Source organism: Triticum urartu, chromosome 1 (genome assembly GCF_003073215.2).
Source record: "Triticum urartu cultivar G1812 chromosome 1, Tu2.1, whole genome shotgun sequence".
Taxonomy (NCBI): Eukaryota; Viridiplantae; Streptophyta; class Magnoliopsida; order Poales; family Poaceae; genus Triticum; species Triticum urartu.
In genome coordinates, this window is record NC_053022.1 from 561432067 (window position 1) to 561454053 (window position 21987).

General features: G+C 45.4%; 1 protein-coding gene across 1 annotated transcript; it reads right to left on the reverse strand.

Annotated features, from left to right (window-relative positions):
* Positions 1-19139: 19139 nt before the first annotated feature.
* On the reverse strand, positions 19140-21981 carry LOC125530415 (iron-phytosiderophore transporter yellow stripe 1-like). The gene is made up of 7 exons (XM_048694820.1): positions 21970-21981; positions 21708-21877; positions 21279-21376; positions 21010-21144; positions 20703-20892; positions 20475-20592; positions 19140-20373 (listed from the first exon to the last, which is right to left on the reverse strand). The coding sequence occupies exons 2-7, from the start codon at positions 21768-21770 to the stop codon at positions 19442-19444; spliced, it is 1536 nt and encodes a 511-aa protein (XP_048550777.1). The 5' UTR covers positions 21771-21877; positions 21970-21981; the 3' UTR covers positions 19140-19441.
* Between the last annotated feature and the right edge of the window lie 6 nt (positions 21982-21987).

Consider the following 21987-nt stretch of genomic DNA (forward strand, 5'->3'; position numbering starts at 1 on the left):
TTCACGTAGGTAAGAAAATGTTCTTGCTAGAACCCTATTGCAGCCACGTAAAACATGCAACAACAATTAGAGGACGTCTAACTTGTTTTTGCAGCAAGTGTTTTGTGATGTGATATGGCCAAAGTTGTGATGAATGATGAATGATATATATGTGATGTATGAGATGTTCATGCTATTGTAATAGGAATCACGACTTGCATGTCGATGAGTATGACAACCGGCAGGAGCCATAGGAGTTATCTTTATTTTTGTATGACCTGCGTGTCATTGAGAAACGCCATGTAAATTACTTTACTTTATTGCTAAACGTGTTAGCCATAGTAGTAGAAGTAATAGTTGGTGAGCAACTTCATGGAGACACGATGATGGAGATCATGATGATGGAAATCATGGTGTCATGCCAGTGACGAGATGATCATGGAGCCCCAAGATGGAGATCAAAGGAGCTATGTGATATTGGCCATATCATGTCACTATTATTATTTGATTGCATGTGATGTTTATCATGTTTTTGCATCTTGTTTACTTAGAATGACGGTAGTAAATAAGATGATCCCTCATAATAATTTCAAGAAAGTGTTCCCCCTAACTGTGCACCGTTGCGACCGTTCGTTGTTTTGAAGCACCACGTGATGATCGGGTGTGATAGATTCCAACGTTCACATACAACGGGTGTAAGACAGATTTACACATTCAAACACTTAGGTTGACTTGACGAGCCTAGCATGTACAGACATGGCCTAGGAACACATAAGACCGAAAGGTCGAGCATGAGTCGTATAGAAGATACGATCAACATGAAGATGTTCACCGATGTTGACTAGTCCGTCTCACGTGATGATCGGACACGGCCTAGTTAACTCGGATCATGTTATACTTAGATGACTGGAGGGATGTCTATCTGAGTGGGAGTTCATTGAATAATTTGATTAGATGGACTTAATTATTATGAACTTAGTCTAAAATATTTACAATATGTCTTGTAGATCAAATGGCCCAACGTTGTCCTCAACTTCAACGCGTTCCTAGAGAAAACCAAGCTGAAAGACGATGGCAGCAATTATACGGACTGGGTCCGGAACCTGAGGATCATCCTCATAGCTGCCAAGAAAGATTATGTCCTACAAGCACCGCTAGGTGAAGCACATGTTCTCCCTGCAGAACAAGACGTTATGAACGCTTGGCAGACACGTACCGATGATTACTCCCTCGTTCAGTGTGGCATGCTTTACAGCTTAGAACCGGGGCTCCAAAAGCGTTTTGAGAGACACGGAGCATATGAGATGTTCGAAGAGATGAAAATGGTTTTTCAAGCTCATGCCCGGGTCGAGAGATATGAAGTCTCCGACAAGTTCTTCAGCTGTAAGATGGAGGAAAATAGTTCTGTCAGTGAGCACATACTCACTATGTCAGGGTTACATAACCGCTTGACTCAGCTGGGAGTTAATCTCCCGGATGACGCGGTCATTGACAGAATCCTTCAGTCGCTTCCACCGAGCTACAAGAGCTTTGTGATGAACTTCAATATGCAGGGGATGGAAAAGACCATTCCTGAAGTATTTGCAATGCTGAAATCAGTAGAGGTAGAAGTCAAAAAGGAACATCAAGTGTTGATGGTGAATAAAACCACTAAGTTCAAGAAAGGCAAGGGTAAGAAAAACTTCAAGAAGGACGGCAAGGGAGTTGCCGCGCCCGGCAAGCAAGCTGCCGGGAAGAAGCCAAAGAATGGACCCAAGCCCGAGACTGAGTGCTTTTATTGCAAGGAAAGTGGTCACTGGAAGCAGAACTGCCCCAAATACTTAGCGGACAAGAAGGCCGGCAAAACGAAAGGTATATGTGATATACATGTAATTGATGTGTACCTTACCAGTACTCGTAGTAGCTCCTGGGTATTTGATACCGGTGTAGTTGCTCACATTTATAACTCAAAGCAGGAGCTGCGGAATAAGCGGAGACTGGCGAAGGACGAGGTGACAATGCGCGTCGGGAATGGTTCCAAGGTCGATGTGATCGCCGTCGGCACGCTACCTCTACATTTACCTACGGGATTAGTTTGGAACCTCAATAATTGTTATTTAGTGCCAAGTTTGAGCATGAACATTGTATCAGGATCTCGTTTAATACGAGATGGCTACTCATTTAAATCCGAGAATAATGGTTGTTCTATTTATATGAGAGATATGTTTTATGGTCATGCTCCGATGGTGAATGGTTTATTCTTAATGAATCTCGAGCGCAATGCTACACATATTCATAGTGTGAGTACCAAAAGATGTAAGGTTGATAATGATAGTCCCACATACTTGTGGCACTGCCGCCTTGGTCACATAGGTGTCAAACGCATGAAGAAGCTCCGTGTAGATGGACTTTTAGAGTCTCTTGATTACGAATCATTTGACACATGCGAACCATGCCTCATGGGTAAAATGACCAAGACTCCGTTCTCAGGAACAATGGAGCGAGCAACCAACTTATTGGAAATCATACATACTGATGTGTGCGGTCCAATGAGTGTTGAGGCTCGCGGTGGCTATCGTTATGTTCTCACCCTCACTGATGACTTGAGTAGATATGGGTATGTCTACTTAATGAAACACAAGTCTGAGACCTTTGAAAAGTTCAAGGAATTTCAGAGTGAGGTTGAGAATCAACGTGACAGGAAAATCAAGTTCTTGCGATCAGATCGTGGGGGAGAATACTTGAGTCACGAATTTGGCACACACTTAAGAAAATGTGGAATAGTTTCACAACTCACGCCGCCTGGAACACCTCAGCGTAATGGTGTGTCCGAACGTCGTAATCGCACTCTATTAGATATGGTGCGATCTATGATGTCTCTTACCGATTTACCGCTATCATTTTGGGGCTATGCTTTAGAGACTGCCGCATTCACTTTAAATAGGGCTCCGTCGATCCGTTGAGACGACACCGTATGAATTATGGTTTGGGAAGAAACCTAAGCTGTCGTTTCTAAAAGTTTGGGGATGCGATGCTTATGTCAAGAAACTTCAACCTGAAAAGCTCGAACCCAAGTCGAAAAATGCGTCTTCATAGGATACCCTAAAGAAACTATTGGGTATACCTTCTACCTCAGATCCGAAGGCAAGATCTTTGTTGCCAAGAATGGATCCTTTCTAGAGAAGAGTTTCTCTCGAAAGAAGTAAGTGGGAGGAAAGTAGAACTTGATGAAGTATTACCTCTTGAACCGGAAAATGGCGCAACTCAAGAAAATGTTCCTGAGGTGCCTGCACCGACTAGAGAGGAAGTTAATGATGATGATCATGAAACTTCAGATCAAGTTGCTACTGAACTTCGTAGGTCCACAAGGACACGTTCCGCACCAGAGTGGTACGGCAACCCTGTCTTGGAAATCATGTTGTTAGACAACGGTGAACCTTCGAACTATGAAGAAGCGATGGCGGGCCCGGATTCCGACAAATGGCTGGAAGCCATGAAATCCGAGATAGGATCCATGTATGAAAACGAAGTATGGACTTTGACTGACTTGCCCGTTGAGCGGCGAGCCATAGAAAATAAATGGATCTTTAAGAAGAAGACAGACGCGGATGGTAATGTGACCATCTATAAAGCTCGGCTTGTCGCTAAGGGTTATCGACAAGTTCAAGGGGTTGACTACGATGAGACTTTCTCACCGGTAGCGAAGCTGAAGTCCATCCGAATCATGTTAGCAATTGTCGCATTCTATGATTATGAGATATGGCAAATGGACGTCAAAACGGCATTCCTTAATGGTTTCCTTAAGGAAGAATTGTACATGATGCAGCCGGAAGGTTTTGTCGATCCTAAGAATGCTGACAAGGTGTGCAAGCTCCAACCTCGATTTATGGGCTGGTGCAAGCATCTCGGAGTTGGAACATTCGCTTTGATGAGATGATCAAAGCGTTTGGGTTTATGCAGACTTATGGAGAAGCCTGCGTTTACAAGAAAGTGAGTGGGAGCTCTGTAGCATTTCTCATATTATATGTAGATGACATACTTTTGATGGGAAATGATATAGAGCTTTTGGACAGCATTAAGGCCTACTTGAATAAGAGTTTTTCAATGAAGGACCTTGGAGAAGCTGCTTATATATTGGGCATCAAGATCTATAGAGATAGATCAAGACGCCTCATAGGTCTTTCACAAAGCACATACCTTGATAAGATATTGAAGAAGTTCAATATGGATCAGTCTAAGAAGGGGTTCTTGCCTGTGTTGCAAGGTGTGAAATTGAGCTCAGCTCAATGTCCGACCACGGCAGAAGATATAGAAGAGATGAGTGTCATCCCTATGCCTCAGCCATAGGTTCTATTATGTATGCCATGCTGTGTACCAGACCTGATGTAAACCTTGCCGTAAGTTTGGTAGGTAGGTACCAAAGTAATCCCGGCAAGGAACACTGGACAGTGGTCAAGAATATCCTGAAGTACCTGAAAAGGACTAAGGAAATGTTTCTCGTTTATGGAGGTGACAAAGAGCTCGTCGTAAAGGGTTACGTCAACGCTAGCTTCGACACAGATCTGGATGACTCTAAGTCACAAACCGGATACGTGCATATTTTGAATGGTGGGGCAGTAAGCTGGTGCAGTTGCAAGCAGAGCGTCGTGGCGGGGTCTACATGTGAAGCGAAGTACATGGCAGCCTCGGAGGCAGCGCATGAAGCAATTTGGGTGAAGGAGTTCATCACCGACCTAGGAGTCATACCCAATGCGTCGAGGCCGATCAAACTCTTCTGTGACAACACTGGAGCTATTGCACTTGCCAAGGAGCCCAGGTTTCACAAGAAGACCAGGCACATCAAGCGTCGCTTCAACTCCATTCGTGAAAATTTTCAAGATGGAGACATAGATATTTGTAAAGTACATACGGACCTGAATGTAGCAGATCCGTTGACTAAACCTCTCCCTAGAGCAAAACATGATCAACACCAGAATTCCATGGGTGTTCGATTCATCACAATGTAACTAGATTATTGACTCTAGTGCAAGTGGGAGACTGTTGGAAATATTCCCTAGAGGCAATAATAAAAGGATTATTATTATTTTTCTTTGTTCATGATAATTGTCTTTTGTTCATGCTATAATTTTGTTATCCGGAAATCGTAATACATGTGTGAATACATAGACACCAACATGTCCCTAGTAAGCCTCTAGTTGACTAGCTCGTTGATCAACAGATAGTCATGGTTTCCTGACTATGGACATTGGATGTCATTGATAACGAGATCACATCATTAGGAGAATGATGTGATGGACAAGACCCAATCCTAAACTTAGCACAAGATCGTATAGTTCGTTTGCTAGAGTTTTTCCAATGTCAAGTATCTTTTCCTTAGACCATGAGATCGTGTAACTCCCGGATGCCGTAGGAGTGCTTTGGGTGTACCAAATGTCACAACGTAACTGGGTGACTATAAAGGTATACTACGGGTATCACCGAAAGTGTCTGTTGGGTTGACACGGATCAAGACTGGGATTTGTCACTCCGTATAACGGAGAGGTATCTCTGGGCCCACTCGGTAATGCATCATCATAATGAGCTCAAAGTGACCAAGTGTCTGGTCACGGGATCATGCATTACGGTACGAGTAAAGTGACTTGCCGGTAACGAGATTGAACGAGGTATTGGGATACCGACGATCGAATCTCGGGCAAGTAACATACCAATTGACAAAGGGAATTGTATACGGGGTTCCTTGAATCCTCGACATCGTGGTTCAGCCGATGAGATCATCGAGGAGCATGTGGGAGCCAACATGGGTATCCAGATCCCGCTGTTGGTTATTGACCGGAGAGCCATCTCGGTCATGTCTACATGTCTCCCAAACCCGTAGGGTCTACACACTTAAGGTTCGGTGACGCTAGGGTTGTAGAGATATAATATGCAATAACCCAAAAGTTGTTCGGAGTCCCGGATGAGATCCCGGACGTCGCGAGGAGTTCCGGAATGGTCCGGAGGTGAAGAATTATATATAGGAAGTGTAGTTTCGGCCATCGGGAGAGTTTCGGGGGTCACCAGTATTGTACCGGGACCACCGGAAGGGTCCCGGGGGTCCACCGCGTGGGGCCACCCATCCCGGAGGGCCCCATGGGCCAAAGTGGGGAGGGGAACCATCCCATAGTGGGCTGGTGCGCCCCCCTTGTCCCACCCCATGCGCCTAGGGTTGGGAACCCTAGGGTGGGGGGCGCCCCACCTGGCTTGGGGGGCACTCCACCCCTTGGCCGCCCCCCCCTAGGAGATCCCATCTCATAGGGCCGGCGCGCCCCCTAGGGGGCCTATATAAAGGGGGAGGGAGGGGGCAGCCGCACCCTTGAGTCTTGGCGCCTCCCTCTCCCCTGCTACACCTCTCCCTCTCGTAGTAGAACGGCGAAGCCCTGCTGCGGTGACCCCTGCATCCACCACCACGCCGTCGTGCTGCTGGATCTTCATCAACCTCTCCTTCCCCTTGCTGGATCAAGAAGGAGGAGACGTCACGCTGACCGTACGTGTGTTGAACGCGGAGGTGCCGTCCGTTCGGCGCTAGGATCTCCGGTGATTTGGATCACGTCGAGTACGACTTCCTCATCCCCGTTCTTTGAACGCTTCCGCGCGTGATCTAAAAAGGTATGTAGATGCAATCCGATCACTCGTTGCTAGATGAACTCATAGATGGATCTTGGTGAAACCGTAGGAAAATTTTTGTTTTCTGCAACGTTACCCAACAGGTACAATACCGGTGACCCCCGAAACTTTCCCGGTGGCCGAAACTGGACTTCCTATATACAATTCTTCACCTCCGGACCATTCCGGAACTCCTCGTGACGTCTGGGATCTCATCCGGGACTCCGAACAACTTTCGGGTTACCGCATACTAGTATCTCAACAACCCTAGCGTCACCGAACCTTAAGTGTGTAGTGAAGGAAATATGCCCTAGAGGCAATAATAAAGTTATTATTTACTTCCTTATAATCATGATAAATGTTTATTATTCATGCTAGAATTGGATTAACCGGAAACATAATACATGTGTGAATACATAGACAAACAAAGTGTCACTAGTATGCCTCTACTTGACTAGCTCGTCAATCAAAGATGGTTATGTTTCCTAACCATGAACAATGAGTTGTTACTTGATTAACGAGGTCACATCATTAGTTGAATGATCTGATTGACATGACCCATTCCATTAGCTTAGCACCCGATCGTTTAGTATGTTGCTATTGCTTTCTTCATGACTTATACATGTTCCTATAACTATGAGATTATGCAACTCCCGTTTGTCGGAGGAACACTTTGGGTACTACCAAACGTCACAACGTAACTGGGTGATTATAAAGGAGTACTACAGGTGTCTCCAAAGGTACATGTTGGGTTGGCATATTTCGAGATTAGGATTTGTCACTCCGATTGTTGGAGAGGTATCTCTGGGCCCTCTCAGTAATGCACATCACATAAGCCTTGCAAGCATTACAAATAATATGTTAGTTGTGAGATGATGTATTGCGGAACGAGTAAAGAGACTTGCCGGTAACGAGATTGAACTAGGTATTGGATACCGACGATCGAATCTCGGGCAAGTAACATACCGATGACAAAGGGAACAACGTATGTTGTTATGCGGTCTGACCGATAAAGATCTTCGTAGAATATGTAGGAGCCAATATGGGCATCCAGGTCCCGCTATTGGTTATTGACCGGAGACGTGTCTCGGTCATGTCTACATTGTTCTCGAACCCGTGGGGTCCGCACGCTTAAGGTTACGATGACAGTTATATTATGAGTTTATGCATTTTGATGTACCGAAGGTTGTTCGGAGTCCCGGATGTGATCACGGACATGACGAGGAGTCTCGAAATGGTCGAGACGTAAAGATTGATATATTGGAAGCCTATGTTTGGATATCGGAAGTGTTCCGGGTGAAATCGGGATTTTACCGGAGTACCGGGAGGTTACCGGAACCCCCCGGGAGTTAATGGGCCTTAGTGGGCTTTAGTGGAAAGGAGAAAGGGGCAGCCCAAGGTGGTTGTGCGCCTCCCCCCCTTCCCCTAGTCCTATTAGGACTAGGAGAGGTGGCCGGCCCCCTCTCTCTCTTTCCCCCCTCAAGGAATCCTATTCCAACTAGGATTGGGGGGGGGGGGAATCCTACTCCTAGAGGGAGTAGGACTCTCCTGGCGCACCCTCCCTTGGCCGGCCAGCCTCCCCCCTCTAGTCCTTTATATACAGAGGTAGGGCACCCTAAAGAACACACAAGTTGATCCACGTGATCTATTCCTTAGCCGTGTGCGGTGCCCCCAGCCACCATATTCCTCGATAATACTGTAGCGGAATTTAGGCGAAGCCCTGCTGCCGTAGTGCATCAAGATCGTCACCACGCCGTCGTGCTGACGGAACTCTTCCCTAACACTTTGCTGGATGGGAGTCCGGGGATCGTCATCGAGCTGAACGTGTGCTCAAACTCGGAGGTGCCGTAGTTTCGGTGCTTGATCGGTTGGATCGTGAAGACGTACGACTACTTCCTCTACGTCGTGTCAGCGCTTCCGCAGTCGGTCTGCGTTGGGTACGTAGACAACACTCTCCCCTCTCGTTGCTATGCATCACATGATCTTGCGTGTGCGTAGGAAATTTTTTGAAATTACTACGAAACCCAACAGTGGCATCCGAGCCTAGGTTATTTATGTTGATGTTATATGCACGAGTAGAACGCAAGTGAGTTGTGGGCGATATAAGTCATACTGCCTACCAGCATGTCATACTTTGGTTCGGCGGCATTGTTGGACGAGACGACGCGGACCAACATTACGCGTACGCTTACGCGAGACCGGTTCCCCCGACGTGCTTTGCACATAGGTGGCTTGCGGGCGACTGTCTCTCCAACTTTAGTTGAACCAAGTGTGGCTACGCCCGATCCTTGCGAAGGTTAAAACGGAGTCTATTTGACAAACTATCGTTGTGGTTTTGATGCGTAGGTGAGATTGGTTCTGGCTTAAGCCCGTAGCAGCCACGTAAAACTTGCAACAACAAAGTAGAGGACGTCTAACTTATTTTTGCAGGGCATGTTGTGATGTGATATGGTCAAGGCATGATGCTGAATTTTATTGTATGAGATGATCATGTTTTGTAACCGAGTTATCGGCAACTGGCAGGAGCCATATGATTGTCGCTTTATTGTATGCAATGCAATCGCGATGTAATGCTTTACTTTATTACTAAACGGTAGTGATAGTCGTGGAAGCATAAGATTGGCGAGACGACAACGATGCTACGATGGAGATCAAGGTGTCGCGCCGGTGACGATGGTGATCATGACGGTGCTTCGGAGATGGAGATCACAAGCACAAGATGATGATGGCCATATCATATCACTTATATTGATTGCATGTGATGTTTATTTTTTTATGCATCTTATCTTGCTTTGATTGACGGTAGCATTATAAGATGATCTCTCACTAAATTATCAAGAAGTGTTCTCCCTGAGTATGCACCGTTGCCAAAGTTCGTCGTGCCCAGACACCACGGGATGATCGGGTGTGATAAGCTCTACGTCCATCTACAACGGGTGCAAGCCAGTTTTGCACACGCAGAATACTCAGGTTAAACTTGACGAGCCTAGCATATGCAGATATGGCCTCGGAACACGGAGACCGAAAGGTCGAGCGTGAATCATATAGTAGATATGATCAACATAACGATGTTCACCATTGAAAACTACTCCATCTCACGTGATGATCGGTTATGGTTTAGTTGATTTGGATCACGTGATCACTTAGAAGATTAGAGGGATGTCTTTCTAAGTGGGAGTTCTTAAGTAATATGATTAATTGAACTTTAATTTATCATGAACTTAGTCCTGGTAGTATTAGCATATCTATGTTATAGATCAATAGCTCGCGTTGTTGCTTTCATATGTTTATTTTGATATGTTCCTAGAGAAAATTGTGTTGAAATATGTTAGTAGCAATAATGCGGATTGGATCTGTGATCTGAGGTTTATCCTCATTGCTGCACAGAAGAATTATGTCCTTGATGCACCGCTAGGTGACAGACATATTGCAAGAGCAGATGCAGACGTTATGAACGTTTGGCTAGCTCAATATGATGACTACTTGATAGTTTAAGTGCACCATGCTTAACGGCTTAGAATCGGGACTTCAAAGACGTTTTGAACGTCATGGACCATATGAGATGTTCCAGGAGTTGAAGTTAATATTTCAAGCAAATACCCGAGTTGAGAGATATGAAGTCTCCAACAAGTTCTATAGCTAAAAGATGGAGGAGAATCGCTCAACTAGTGAGCATGTGCTCAGATTGTCTGGGTACTACAATCGCTTGAATCAAGTGGGAGTTAATCTTCCTGATAAGATAGTGATTGACAGAATTCTCTAGTCACCATCACCAAGTTAGTAGAACTTCGCGATGAACTATAATGCAAGGGATAACAGAAACAACTCCCAAGCTCTTCGTGATGCTGAAATCAACGAAGGTAGAAATCAAGAAAAACATCAAGTGTTAATGGTTGACAAGATCTCTAGTTTCAAGAAAAGGGCAAAGGGAAGAAGGGGAACTTCAAGAAGAACGGCAAGCAAGTTGCTGCTCAAGTGAAGAAGCCCAAGTCTGGTCCTAAGCCTGAGACTAAGTGCTTCTACTGCAAAAGGACTGGTCACTGGAAGCGGAACTACCCCAAGTGATTGGCGGATAAGAAGGATGGCAAAGTGAACATAAGTATATTTGATATCCATGTTATTGATGTGTACTTTACTAGTGTTTATAGCAACCCCTCAGTATTTGATACTAGTTCAGTTGCTAAGATTAGTAACTCGAAACATGAGTTGCAGAATAAACAGAGACTAGTTAAGGGTGAAGTGACGATGTGTGTTGGAAGTAGTTCCAAGATTGATATGATCATCATCGCACACTCCCTATACTTTCGGGATTGGTGTTGAACCTGAATAAGTGTTATTTGGTGTTTGCGTTGAGCATGAATATGATTTGATCATGTTTATTGTAATACGGTTATTCATTTAAGTAAGAGAATAAATTGTTGTTCTGTTTACATGAATAAAACCTTATATGGTTACACACCCAATGAAAATAGTTCGTTGGATCTCGATCGTAGTGATACACATAATCATAATATTGAAACCAAGAGATGCAAAGTTAATAATGATAGTGCAACTAATTTGTGGCACTACCGTTTAGGTCATATTGGTGTAAAGCGCATGAAGAAACTCCATGCTGATGGGCTTTTGGAATCACTTGATTATGAATCAGTTGATGCGTGCGAACCATGCCTCATGGGCAAGATGACTAAGACTCTGTTCTACGGAACAATGGAGCGAGCAACAGATTTGTTGGAAATCATACATACTGATGTATGTGGTCCGATGAATATTGAGGCTCGCGACAAGTATCATTATTTTCTGATCTTCACAGATGATTTGAGCAGATATGAGTATAACTACTTGATGAAACATAAGTCTGAAACATTTGAAAAGTTCAAAGAATTTCAGAGTGAAGTGAAAAATCATCGTAACAAGAAAAATAAAATTTCTACGATCTGATCGTAGAGAAGAGTATTTGAGTTACGAGTTTGGCCTTCAGTTAAAAACAATGTGAAATAGTTTCACTACTCACGCCACCTGGAACACCACAATGTAATGGTGTGTCCGAACGTCATAACCATACTTTATTAGATATGGTGCGATCTATGATATCTCTTACCGATCTACCACTATCGTTTTGGGGTTATGCTTTAGAGACGGCCGCATTCACGTTAAATAGGGCACCATCAAAATCCGTTGAGACGACACCTTATGAACTATGGTTTGGCAAGAAACCAAAGTTGTCGTTTCTTAAAGTTTGGGGCTGCGATGCTTATGTGAAAAAGCTTCAACCTGATAAGCTCGAACCCAAATCGGAGAAATGTGTCTTCATAGGATACCCAAAGGAGACTGTTGGGTACACCTTCTATCACAGATCCGAAGGCAAGACATTCGTTGCTAAGAATGGATCCTTTCTAGAGAAGGAGTTTCTCTCGAAAGAAGTGAGTGGGAGGAAAGTAAAAACTTGATAAGGTAATTGTACCTTCTCCCTTATTGGAAAGTAGTTCATCACAGAAATCTGTTCCTGTGACTACTACACCAATTAGTGAGGAAGCTAATGATGATGATCATGTAACTTTAGATCAAGTTACTACCGAATCTCGCAGGTAAACCAGAGTGAGATCCGCACCAGAGTGGTACGGTAATCCTGTTCTGGAAGTCATGTTACTAGACCATGACGAACTTGCGAACTATGAGGAAGCGATGATGAGCCCAGATTCCGTAAAATGGCTTGAGGCAATGAAATCTGAGATGGGATCCATGTATGAGAACAAAGTATAGACTTTGGTTGACTTGCCCGATGATCGGGAAGCCATAGAAAATAAATGGATCTTCAAGAGGAAGACGGACGCTGATAGTAGTGTTACTATCTACAAAGCTAGAATTGTCGCAAAAGGTTTTTTGACAAGTTCAAGGTATTGACTACGATGAGATTTTCTCACTCGTATCTATGCTTAAGTCTGTCCGAATCATGTTAGCAATTGCCGCATTTTATGAAATATGGCAAATGGATAAACAAAACTGCATTCCTTAATGGATTTATTAAAGAAGAGTTGTATATGATACAACCAGAAGGTTTTATCAATCCCAAAGGTGCTAACAAAATATGCAAGCTCCAGCGATCCATCTATGGACTGGTGCAAGCATCTCGGAGTTGGAATATACGTTTTGATAAGTTGATCAAAGCATATAGTTTTATACATACTTGCGGTGAAGCCTGTATTTACAAGAAAGTGAGTGGGAGCACTACAGCATTTCTGATAAGTATATGTGTATGACATATTGTTGATCGGAAATAATGTAGAATTATTCTGTAAAGCATAAAGGAGTGTTTGAAAGGAGTTTTTCAAAGAAAGACTTCGGTGAAGCTGCTTACATATTGAGCATCAAGATCTATAGAGATAGATCAAGACGCTTGATAAGTTTTTTCAATAAGTACATACCTTAACAAGATTTTGAAGTAGTTCAAAAATGGAGCAGTCAGAGAAAGAGTTCTTGCCTGTATTACAAGGTGTGAAGTTGAGTAAGACTCAAAGCCCGACCACGGCAGAAGATAGAAAGAGAATGAAAGTCATTCCCTATGCCTCATCCATAGGTTCTATAAAGTATGCCATGCTGTGCACCAGATCTATTGTATACCCTACACTGTTTTAAGCAAGGGAGTACAATAGTGATCTAAGAGTAGATCACTGGACAGCGGTCAAAATTATCCTTAGTGGAATAAGGAAATATTTCTCAATTATGGAGGTGAACAAAAAGGTTCGTCGTAAAAGGTTACGTCGATGCAAGTTTTGACACAGATCTGGATGACTCTAAGTCACGATCTAGATACATATTGAAAGTGGGAGCAATTAGCTAGAGTAGCTCCGTGCAGAGCATTGTTGACATAAATATTTGCAAAATACTTACGGATCTGAATGTGACAGACCCGTTGACTAAAACTATCTCACAAGCAAAACATGATCACACCTTAGTACTCTTTGGGTGTTAATCACATAGCGATGTGAACTAGATTACTGACTCTAGTAAAACCCTTTGGGTGTTGATCACATATCGATGTGAACTATGGGTATTAATCACATGGTGATGTGAACTATTGTTGTTAAATCACATGGCGATGTGAACTAGATTATTGACTCTAGTGCAAGTGGGAGACTGAAGGAAATATGCCCTAGAGGCAATAATAAAGTTATTGTTTATTTCCTTATAATCATGATAAATGTTTATTATTCATGCTAGAATTGTATTAACCGGAAACATAATACATGTGTGAATACATAGACAAACAAAGTGTCACTAGTATGCCTCTACTTGACTACCTCGTTAATCAAAGATGGTTATGTTTCCTAACCATGAATAATGAGTTGTTATTTGATTAACGAGGTCACATCATTAGTTGAATGATCTGATTGACATGACCCATTCCATTAGCTTAGCACCCGATCGTTTAGTATGTTGCTATTGCTTTCTTCATGACTTATACATGTTCCTATAACTATGAGATTATGCAACTCCCGTTTGCCGGAGGAACACTTTGGGTACTACCAAACATCACAACGTAACTGGGTGATTATAAAGGAGTACTACAGGTGTCTCCAAAGGTACATGTTGGGTTGGCGTATTTCGAGATTAGGATTTGTCACTCCGATTGTCGGAGAGGTATCTCTGGGCCCTCTCGGTAATGCACATCACATAAGCCTTGCAAGCATTACAACTAATATGTTAGTTGTGAGATGATGTATTACGGAACGAGTAAAGAGACTTGCCGGTAACGAGATTGAACTAGGTATTGGATACCGACGATCGAATCTCGGGCAAGTAACATACCGATGACAAAGGGAACAACGTATGTTGTTATGCGGTCTGACCGATAAAGATCTTCGTAGAATATTGTAGGAGCCAATATGGGCATCCAGGTCCCGCTATTGGTTATTGACCGGAGACGTGTCTCGGTCATGTCTACATTGTTCTCGAACCCGTGGGGTCCGCACGCTTAAGGTTACGATGACAGTTATATTATGAGTTTATGCATTTTGATGTACCGAAGGTTGTTCGGAGTCCCGGATGTGATCACGGACATGACGAGGAGTCTCGAAATGGTTGAGACGTAAAGATTGATATATTGGAAGCCTATGTTTGGATATCGGAAGTGTTCCGGGTGAAATCGGGATTTTACCGGAGTACCGGGAGGTTACCGGAACCCCCCGGGAGCTATATGGGCCTTAGTGGGCTTTAGTGGAAAGGAGAAAGGGGCAGCCCAAGGTGGCTGTGCGCCTCCCCCCCTTCCCCTAGTCCTATTAGGACTAGGAGAGGTGGTCGGCCCCCCCTCTCTCTTTCCCCCCTCAAGGAATCCTATTCCAACTAGGATTGGGGGGGGGGGGAATCCTACTCCCTAGAGGGAGTAGGACTCTCCTGGCGCACCCTCCCTTGGCCGGCCAGCTCCCCCCCTCTAGTCCTTTATATACAGAGGCAGGGCACCCCAAAGAACACACAAGTTGATCCACGTGATCTATTCCTTAGCCGTGTGCGGTGCCCCCAGCCACCATATTCCTCGATAATATTGTAGCGGAGTTTAGGCGAAGCCCTGCTGCCGTAGTGCATCAAGATCGTCACCACGCCGTCGTGCTGACGGAACTCTTCCCCGACACTTTGCTGGATCGGAGTCCGGGGATCGTCATCGAGCTGAACGTGTGCTCAAACTCGGAGGTGTCGTAGTTTCGGTGCTTGATCGGTTGGATCGTGAAGACGTACGACTACTTCCTCTACGTCGTGTCAGCGCTTCCGCAGTCGGTTTGCGTTGGGTACGTAGACAACACTCTCCCCTCTCGTTGCTATGCATCATGATCTTGCGTGTGCGTAGGAAATTTTTTGAAATTACTACGAAACCCAACATGTAGACACCTACGGGTTCGGGAGACATGTAGACATGACCGAGACGACTCTCCGGTCAATAACCAACAGCGGGATCTGGATACCCATGCCGGCTCCCACTTTCTCCTCGATGATCTCATCGGATGAACCACGATGTCGAGGATTCAATCAATCCCGTATACAATTCCCTTTGTCAATCGGTACGTTACTCGCCCGAGACTCGATCGTCGGTATCCCAATACCTCGTTCAATCTCGTTACCGGCAAGTCACTTTACTCGTACCGTAATGCATGATCCCGTGATCAACCACTTGGTCACATTGAGCTCATTATGATGATGCATTACCGAGTGGGCCCAGAGATACCTCTCCGTCATACGGAGTGACAAATCCCAGTCTCGATTCGTGCCAACCCAACAGACACTTTCGGAGATACCCGTAGTGCACCTTTATAGTCACCCAGTTACGTTGTGACGTTTGGCACACCCAAAGCACTCCTACGGCATCCGGGAGTTGCACAATCTCATGGTCTAAGGAAATGATACTTGACATTCGGAAAAGCTCTAGCAAACGAACTACACGATCTTTGAGCTATGCTTAGGATTGGGTCTTGTCCATCACATCATTCTCCTAATGATGTGATCCCGTTATCAATGACATCTAATGTCCATAGTCACGAAACCATGACTATCTTTTGATCAACAAGCTAGTCAACTAGAGGCTCATTAGGGACGTGTTGTGGTCTATGTATTCACACATGCATTACGATTTCCGGATAACACAATTATAGCATGAACAATAGACAATTATCATGAACAAGGAAATATAATAATAACCATTTTATTATTGCCTCTAGGGCATATTTCCAACAGAAGGAAGTAGGAGTCCCACTTCATACTTTCCTTTTCCTCCTCTCCTTTCCCTTTCTCTCCACGTGGCTGGTGTGTTCCCTTACTTGGCCCATTAAGCCCATATCTTTGTCGGGGGTTGTCCGGAACCCCTTCCGGTGACCCTGTATCACCCGGAACACTTTCAGTGTCCAAATACCATCGTCCTATATATGAATATTTACCTCTCTACCATTTAGAGACTCCTCGTCATGTCCGTGATCTCATCCAGGACTCCGAACAAACTTCGGTCATCAAATCACATAACTCATAATACAAATTGTCATCGAACATTAAGCGTGCGGACCCTATGGGTTCGAGAACTATGTAGACATGACCGAGACACATCTCCGGTAAATTACCAATAGTGGAACCTGGATGCTCATATTGGCTCCTACATATTCTACGAAGATCTTTATCGGTCAAACCGCATAACAACATACGTTGTTCCCTTTGTCATCGGTATGTTACTTTCCCGAGATTCAATCATCGGTATCATCATACCTAGTTCAATCTCGTTAGCGGCAAGTCTCTTTACTCATTCCGTAATGCATCATCCCGTGACTAACTCATTAGTCACATTGCTTGCAAGGCTTATAGTGATGTGCATTACCGAGAGGGCTCAGAGATACCTCTCCTATACACGGAGTGACAAATTCTAATCTCGATCTATGCCAACCCAACAAACACCTTCGGAGACATTTGTAGAGCATCTTTATAATCACCCAGTTATGTTGTGACGTTTGATAGCACACAAGGTGTTCCTCGGGTATTCGGGAGTTGCATAATCTCATAGTCAGAGCAACATGTATAAGTCATGATGAAAGCAATAGCAATAAAACTAAACAATCATTATGCTAAGCTAACGGATGGGTCTTGTCCATCACATCATTCTCTAATGATGTGATCCTGTTCATCAAATGACAACACATGTTTATGGTCAGGAAACATAACCATGTCTGATTAACGAGCTAGTCAAGTAGAGGCATACTAGGGACACTCTGGTTTGTCTATGTATTCACGCATGTACTAAGTTTCCAGTTAATACAATTCTGGCATGAATAATAAACATTTATCATGATATAAGGAAATATAAATAACAACTTTATTATTGCCTCTAGGGCATATTTCCTTGAGGACCTCGGTCTCTCTGGCCTGGATTTCCTTCTCAAAGGCGTTCAGCTCCGCCTTCCGGCGGGACATCTTCTCCTCTTTCTCCTTACGGTCGCGAGCTTGGTTCGCCACACTCCACTCATACTCAACCACCTTCAGGCGGACCTCGTCCTCACGGCTCTTCACCGCCGTGAGCTTCACCTGAACCTCCTCCAGCATATCTTGGCGTTGGAGTGCCGCCACGCGCTCCCTTTGACTGCACTCCGCAGACACCTGGCGGAACTTGGCGCCCAGAAGCTCAAGGTGTCGACGCTCCAAGTTGATGGCCTCGACACCACGGTCGAACTCGGCTTGCATGGCGTCAATGGCGTGCTTCAAGATCTCCGCCGCGGTGCCCTCCAGCCGGAAGGCACCTCGGCGGCCATGGATTCGGACGGTCCAAGCATCCTTGCCCATAACTTCATCGAGAAAGCTCCCCACGTCGAAGAGAGCGTTAAGATCAGGATCAGCGCCAGCCTGACCCCCCGTCGGTGTGCTAGCGCCCGGTGCCGGCGGCTGGCGGGGAGGGGCCGGCCCGGCGCTAGGGGTGCCATCAGTCGCGCCGACAGAAGAGGCGTCGGCGGCCTGGGTTTTCACCTCGGGCGTCTCCACAGTCTCCTCCTCCTCATCGTCATCGACCATGATAGGGCAAGCATCGGTGCCACCCTGGTGGCGCGGGCCTGCACCCGCCGAGGGCGGCGCCGCGGATTCCCCTTCAGGCCTCGCCGGGCCCCCTCCTTGAGCATGGCCCAGGCCCTCGCGAGTATTTTCCTCGGGTGGAATGACCTCCTCGGCCCCCGGTGTGGGGGCTGCACCTGGTGAGGCGGGCCCTGCACCACCATTCGCCCCCTCACCGGTCGTCGCAGGCGGCGACTCTTGTGGTACCCACCTGTCCTCCGGCATCACCGGGGTGGCCTCCGAAAGAAGAGGGTCCCTTGCGGGACCGGCGGCATCAGTGCCTCCTACAAGCTCGGGGGCTGGCGGCACCTCGCTCGGCCTCGGGCCCCTGGCAGCCCTACGAAAAGCATGACTAGCGTCAGGAAAATGCAAGAAGTCAAGATCTAGGGAGGCCGCATATAAAACTCACCGTGGAGAGAAGATCAAAGCCCTCGGCCGCCTTTTCTCCTTGAGGGGGTTGGTGGTCGAGCCCCCTGCTCCGGAGCTCTCTGCGGAGGGCCCGGCCTTGCTGCCCCGAAGCAGCCTCTTCAGCCTCGGGGGCTCGCTTTGAGCGTCAGCCCTGCCCTCATCCATAGACTGCGCCGGGCCAGAGGGGCCAACCTGGAAGTCGTCAGTTGTCTCCTCATCGGAGGAGATCGTCATGGGCCGGCGCCGCTTCTGGCGCGGCCCCTCGGACCCACCGCATCAGAGAAAGAAATTCCTGAAGAGGAACATGAAAGTCTATGAAATGTAGGATCTTAGCAACTCCTTCCCCTAGCCGCATGGTCTGCTACTCGTGAATGATGGAAGCAACCACCTACCATGAAGGCCTGATGGACCATTGGCCTCGCTCAAGTACGCCATGCGCGGAAGTCCCACTCCAGTTTGTAAGGACACTTATGTGCAAAGTGATCGGATTTCCATTTATACATGCTTACAAAATACCCAGTGATCAATAAGTACAATACATAAGCTATACCTTATGGATCGTGTAGTACCAGGAAAATGTAAGTTATCCGAATAATCCACAAGTATAGAGTACATTTATATCCTGTATTCACACCAATTCAGTAGACACATACACCATCCATCAGATGTACATTTATGCACAAGACGTAAACCACACACCAATATATCATCTCTAGATAGCTCACATACTAAATCACCTGGAATAAAAACAACACGGTGCAAATAAAGTTAAACGGCAAACTACTATGGAAATACAATGTATCTTTGGCTACCCAGTATAAATCTTCAGTTGTGTATTTGCCCCCACATTCTTGAACGAAATGATTCTCTAGGGTGCAGGTGTAAACTGCATGCAAATTGGTGGTTTAATCTTGGCAATGGCAAGTATGGAAGAAGGGAATGTCCATATTCCATCCCCACATATCAAACCGGATGCAACCGCAGGGACCATGAAACCAGCCTCCTTTTTGTTTATCTTGTTCCAGACAAAAACCACCAAACTTCCGACGCACATATCAATTGCGAAGCTCCCGCCGACAAGGAATGGGACTGCCATGGCCATGGGTATGGGCACATACTTGCTATATCTGTGTGGCATGACATCTCTTGCGATGCTGAGGAGTGCTGCAAATGCGAAGAATCCACCAGAGAGTGCTAGACAATACTTCGGCAACACCGAGAACCCCTCCACGCCAAGTATTGCCATATTACGGTATATCAATGCATACGGCGCCTTCCAGTAACCATCTGGGTTGCCAATATCAAATGCCTTGTAGAAGAGCATGAACGTAAGGGGAGCAAGGATGCAGCCCATGACCGTACCAATGGCCTGTGCCACCATCATGGATCTTGGTGATGTCTTTGTTAGATAACCCGTCTTGAAGTCATGCATCAGATCTGCAGATATAAGAACCAACTGCTTCACACATGTACCAGTAACAAGGCCTGCAACGACACCATTGTCCCTGCCAGCCCAACCCGCAAAGACGAAGAGTCCAATCTTCCCATAGTTATACCCCATGTTGATATCAGTAAGCCCTGTGCCGTAAGAGTTGGCGAATCCAAGCATGGGGGCTACGACATAGGCTATAACTATGTAGTACCATTTCACTTGTCGAAACATTATTGGCGTGGTAATCGCTGCAACGACGCTTAACACGGCATACCCAGAGTATGCCATCCAAGCGGGGAGATGGCCTCTCTTGAAGACCTCATCGCGCTGCATATCCTCGAGTGAGACCGTATTGTCCATATTTTTCGCTGTAATTCATCCAGTCAACATTAGAACAACATAATTGATTCTAAAATGGAAAATGTCGAAGAACAAATGTACTGGATTTATGTTGTCCTGCTGTCCTCACCTCTATTACTGATATACTTACGGCTAAATTGTCGATACATGCCCTTAAAAGTGATGCTAATAATTTTGATGAATTGGTAGAGTCCATCCCCCAAGATAAGAGCGATACATATGAAGGCCTGGATGGTGAAGAAAATTGTTACTAATGAAGATAAACTATGACTGCTGTTGCTATTAATTAACGGAAAATGCCACCAAGGAAAAGGATTATGCTACAATTAATAAGTACCTTGTAGCCGTACAAACTTTTCATGCTGCTCTCTTTTACAGTTGCAGGGTACCAATCACCCTTGTTTTTACTGATGAGTGGGTACAATATTCCATATGAAAGAATTGCACCTAGGAGGGTGGAAACATTTACTATATGTGGGCAAATCATCCCAGCGCCGACGTATGTCATGCTGAAGTCAAAGAAAAATCTGACAAAACAAAACGTGGCGAACTAATTAAGAAAGTCTGCTGCACACCACGAATCTGACAAAACATAGCGTAATGGCGATCGACAATGAGGAGCAGAATTGCGAAAAGGATTTTACGTCTGCTTCCAGGCCTTGAGACCAAAAGTAGGGAACTGAACAAACCCACAAGCATCGCCGCCGGTGTAGAACCACTGGAAGAAACTCCATATGAAGCTACCCCCAAAGTATTTCAGAAACCCACGTATTTGCTTCCTATCATGGATGTAAAGGAAAGATTAATTCATTTGTATAAAATCAAGTAGTCACTCCATATTGTCCAATTTAATGTCTGAAAGAACAACGCGACGGGCATAACTCCTCAGGTCAGAATATACAAATATACATACTTTGAATTCTTGTCTCCCTGGGTGGTATGGAAGCCGTTTATAAGAACTGCAGTTGCCGTCCCACTAGGGTAAGTTAATTTATAGTCGACGACCAATACCTGAAAACATGCATGATGTTTCATATTTAGTGACAAAGGCCGATGAACCGCCCGGGCACAATTCTATAATATGGCGTTGCTAGTTCTTGGTTGTTTTTCCCTTTTCTTTTTGAGGAATTAGAGCAGCAGAGGTTCCAACTCTATTTTTTGCTTGCTCGCTGGTTATTGTTTTTATTTCATTCATCTAATTTTTTGTGTACGTTAATCCTAGCAACGGAGTACACGTGCACAAACAGGAGGATAAAGAAGCTAGCGAGAGGCAACCGAGCAGCAAACTAGAGTTAAGCACACTCAAATCTGTTATGCATTCAATTTAAAAAAGAAGCGGAACCTGTCTAAGGGGAATCAAGGTGAGGAGTCCACCGAAGCAGCAAGAAAAGAGGAATGCCGTCATCCAGCCAATCCCTGGCTCCTTGTAGCTCCCCGGCCGGTTGGCCACCGAGTCGCCGGCGAGCTCGTACGTCTTTTTGTTTAGACCCAGCAAGGTTGACCCGAACCCACCTGCAATGCATCACTCAAATAGCCAATCAGGTAGTGCAAAGCTAGTAACTGATACTAGTAGGAAGACATGGCAGGATATGCATGGCCCTAACCGGCGAAAGCGATGGTGT

Bases quoted from the DNA above. Each gene is read 5' to 3' on its own strand.
- LOC125530415 (XM_048694820.1), bottom strand. From the start codon at position 21,770: ATGACGGCATTCCTCTTTTCTTGCTGCTTCGGTGGACTCCTCACCTTG. The intron at 21,377-21,707 runs GTTCCGCTTCTT...GCATGTTTTCAG, and splicing joins CCTTGATTCCCCTTAGACAG to GTATTGGTCGTCGACTATAA. The intron at 20,893-21,009 runs GTAAAATCCTTT...TTGTTTTGTCAG, and splicing joins CTCAAGGCCTGGAAGCAGAC to ATTTTTCTTTGACTTCAGCA.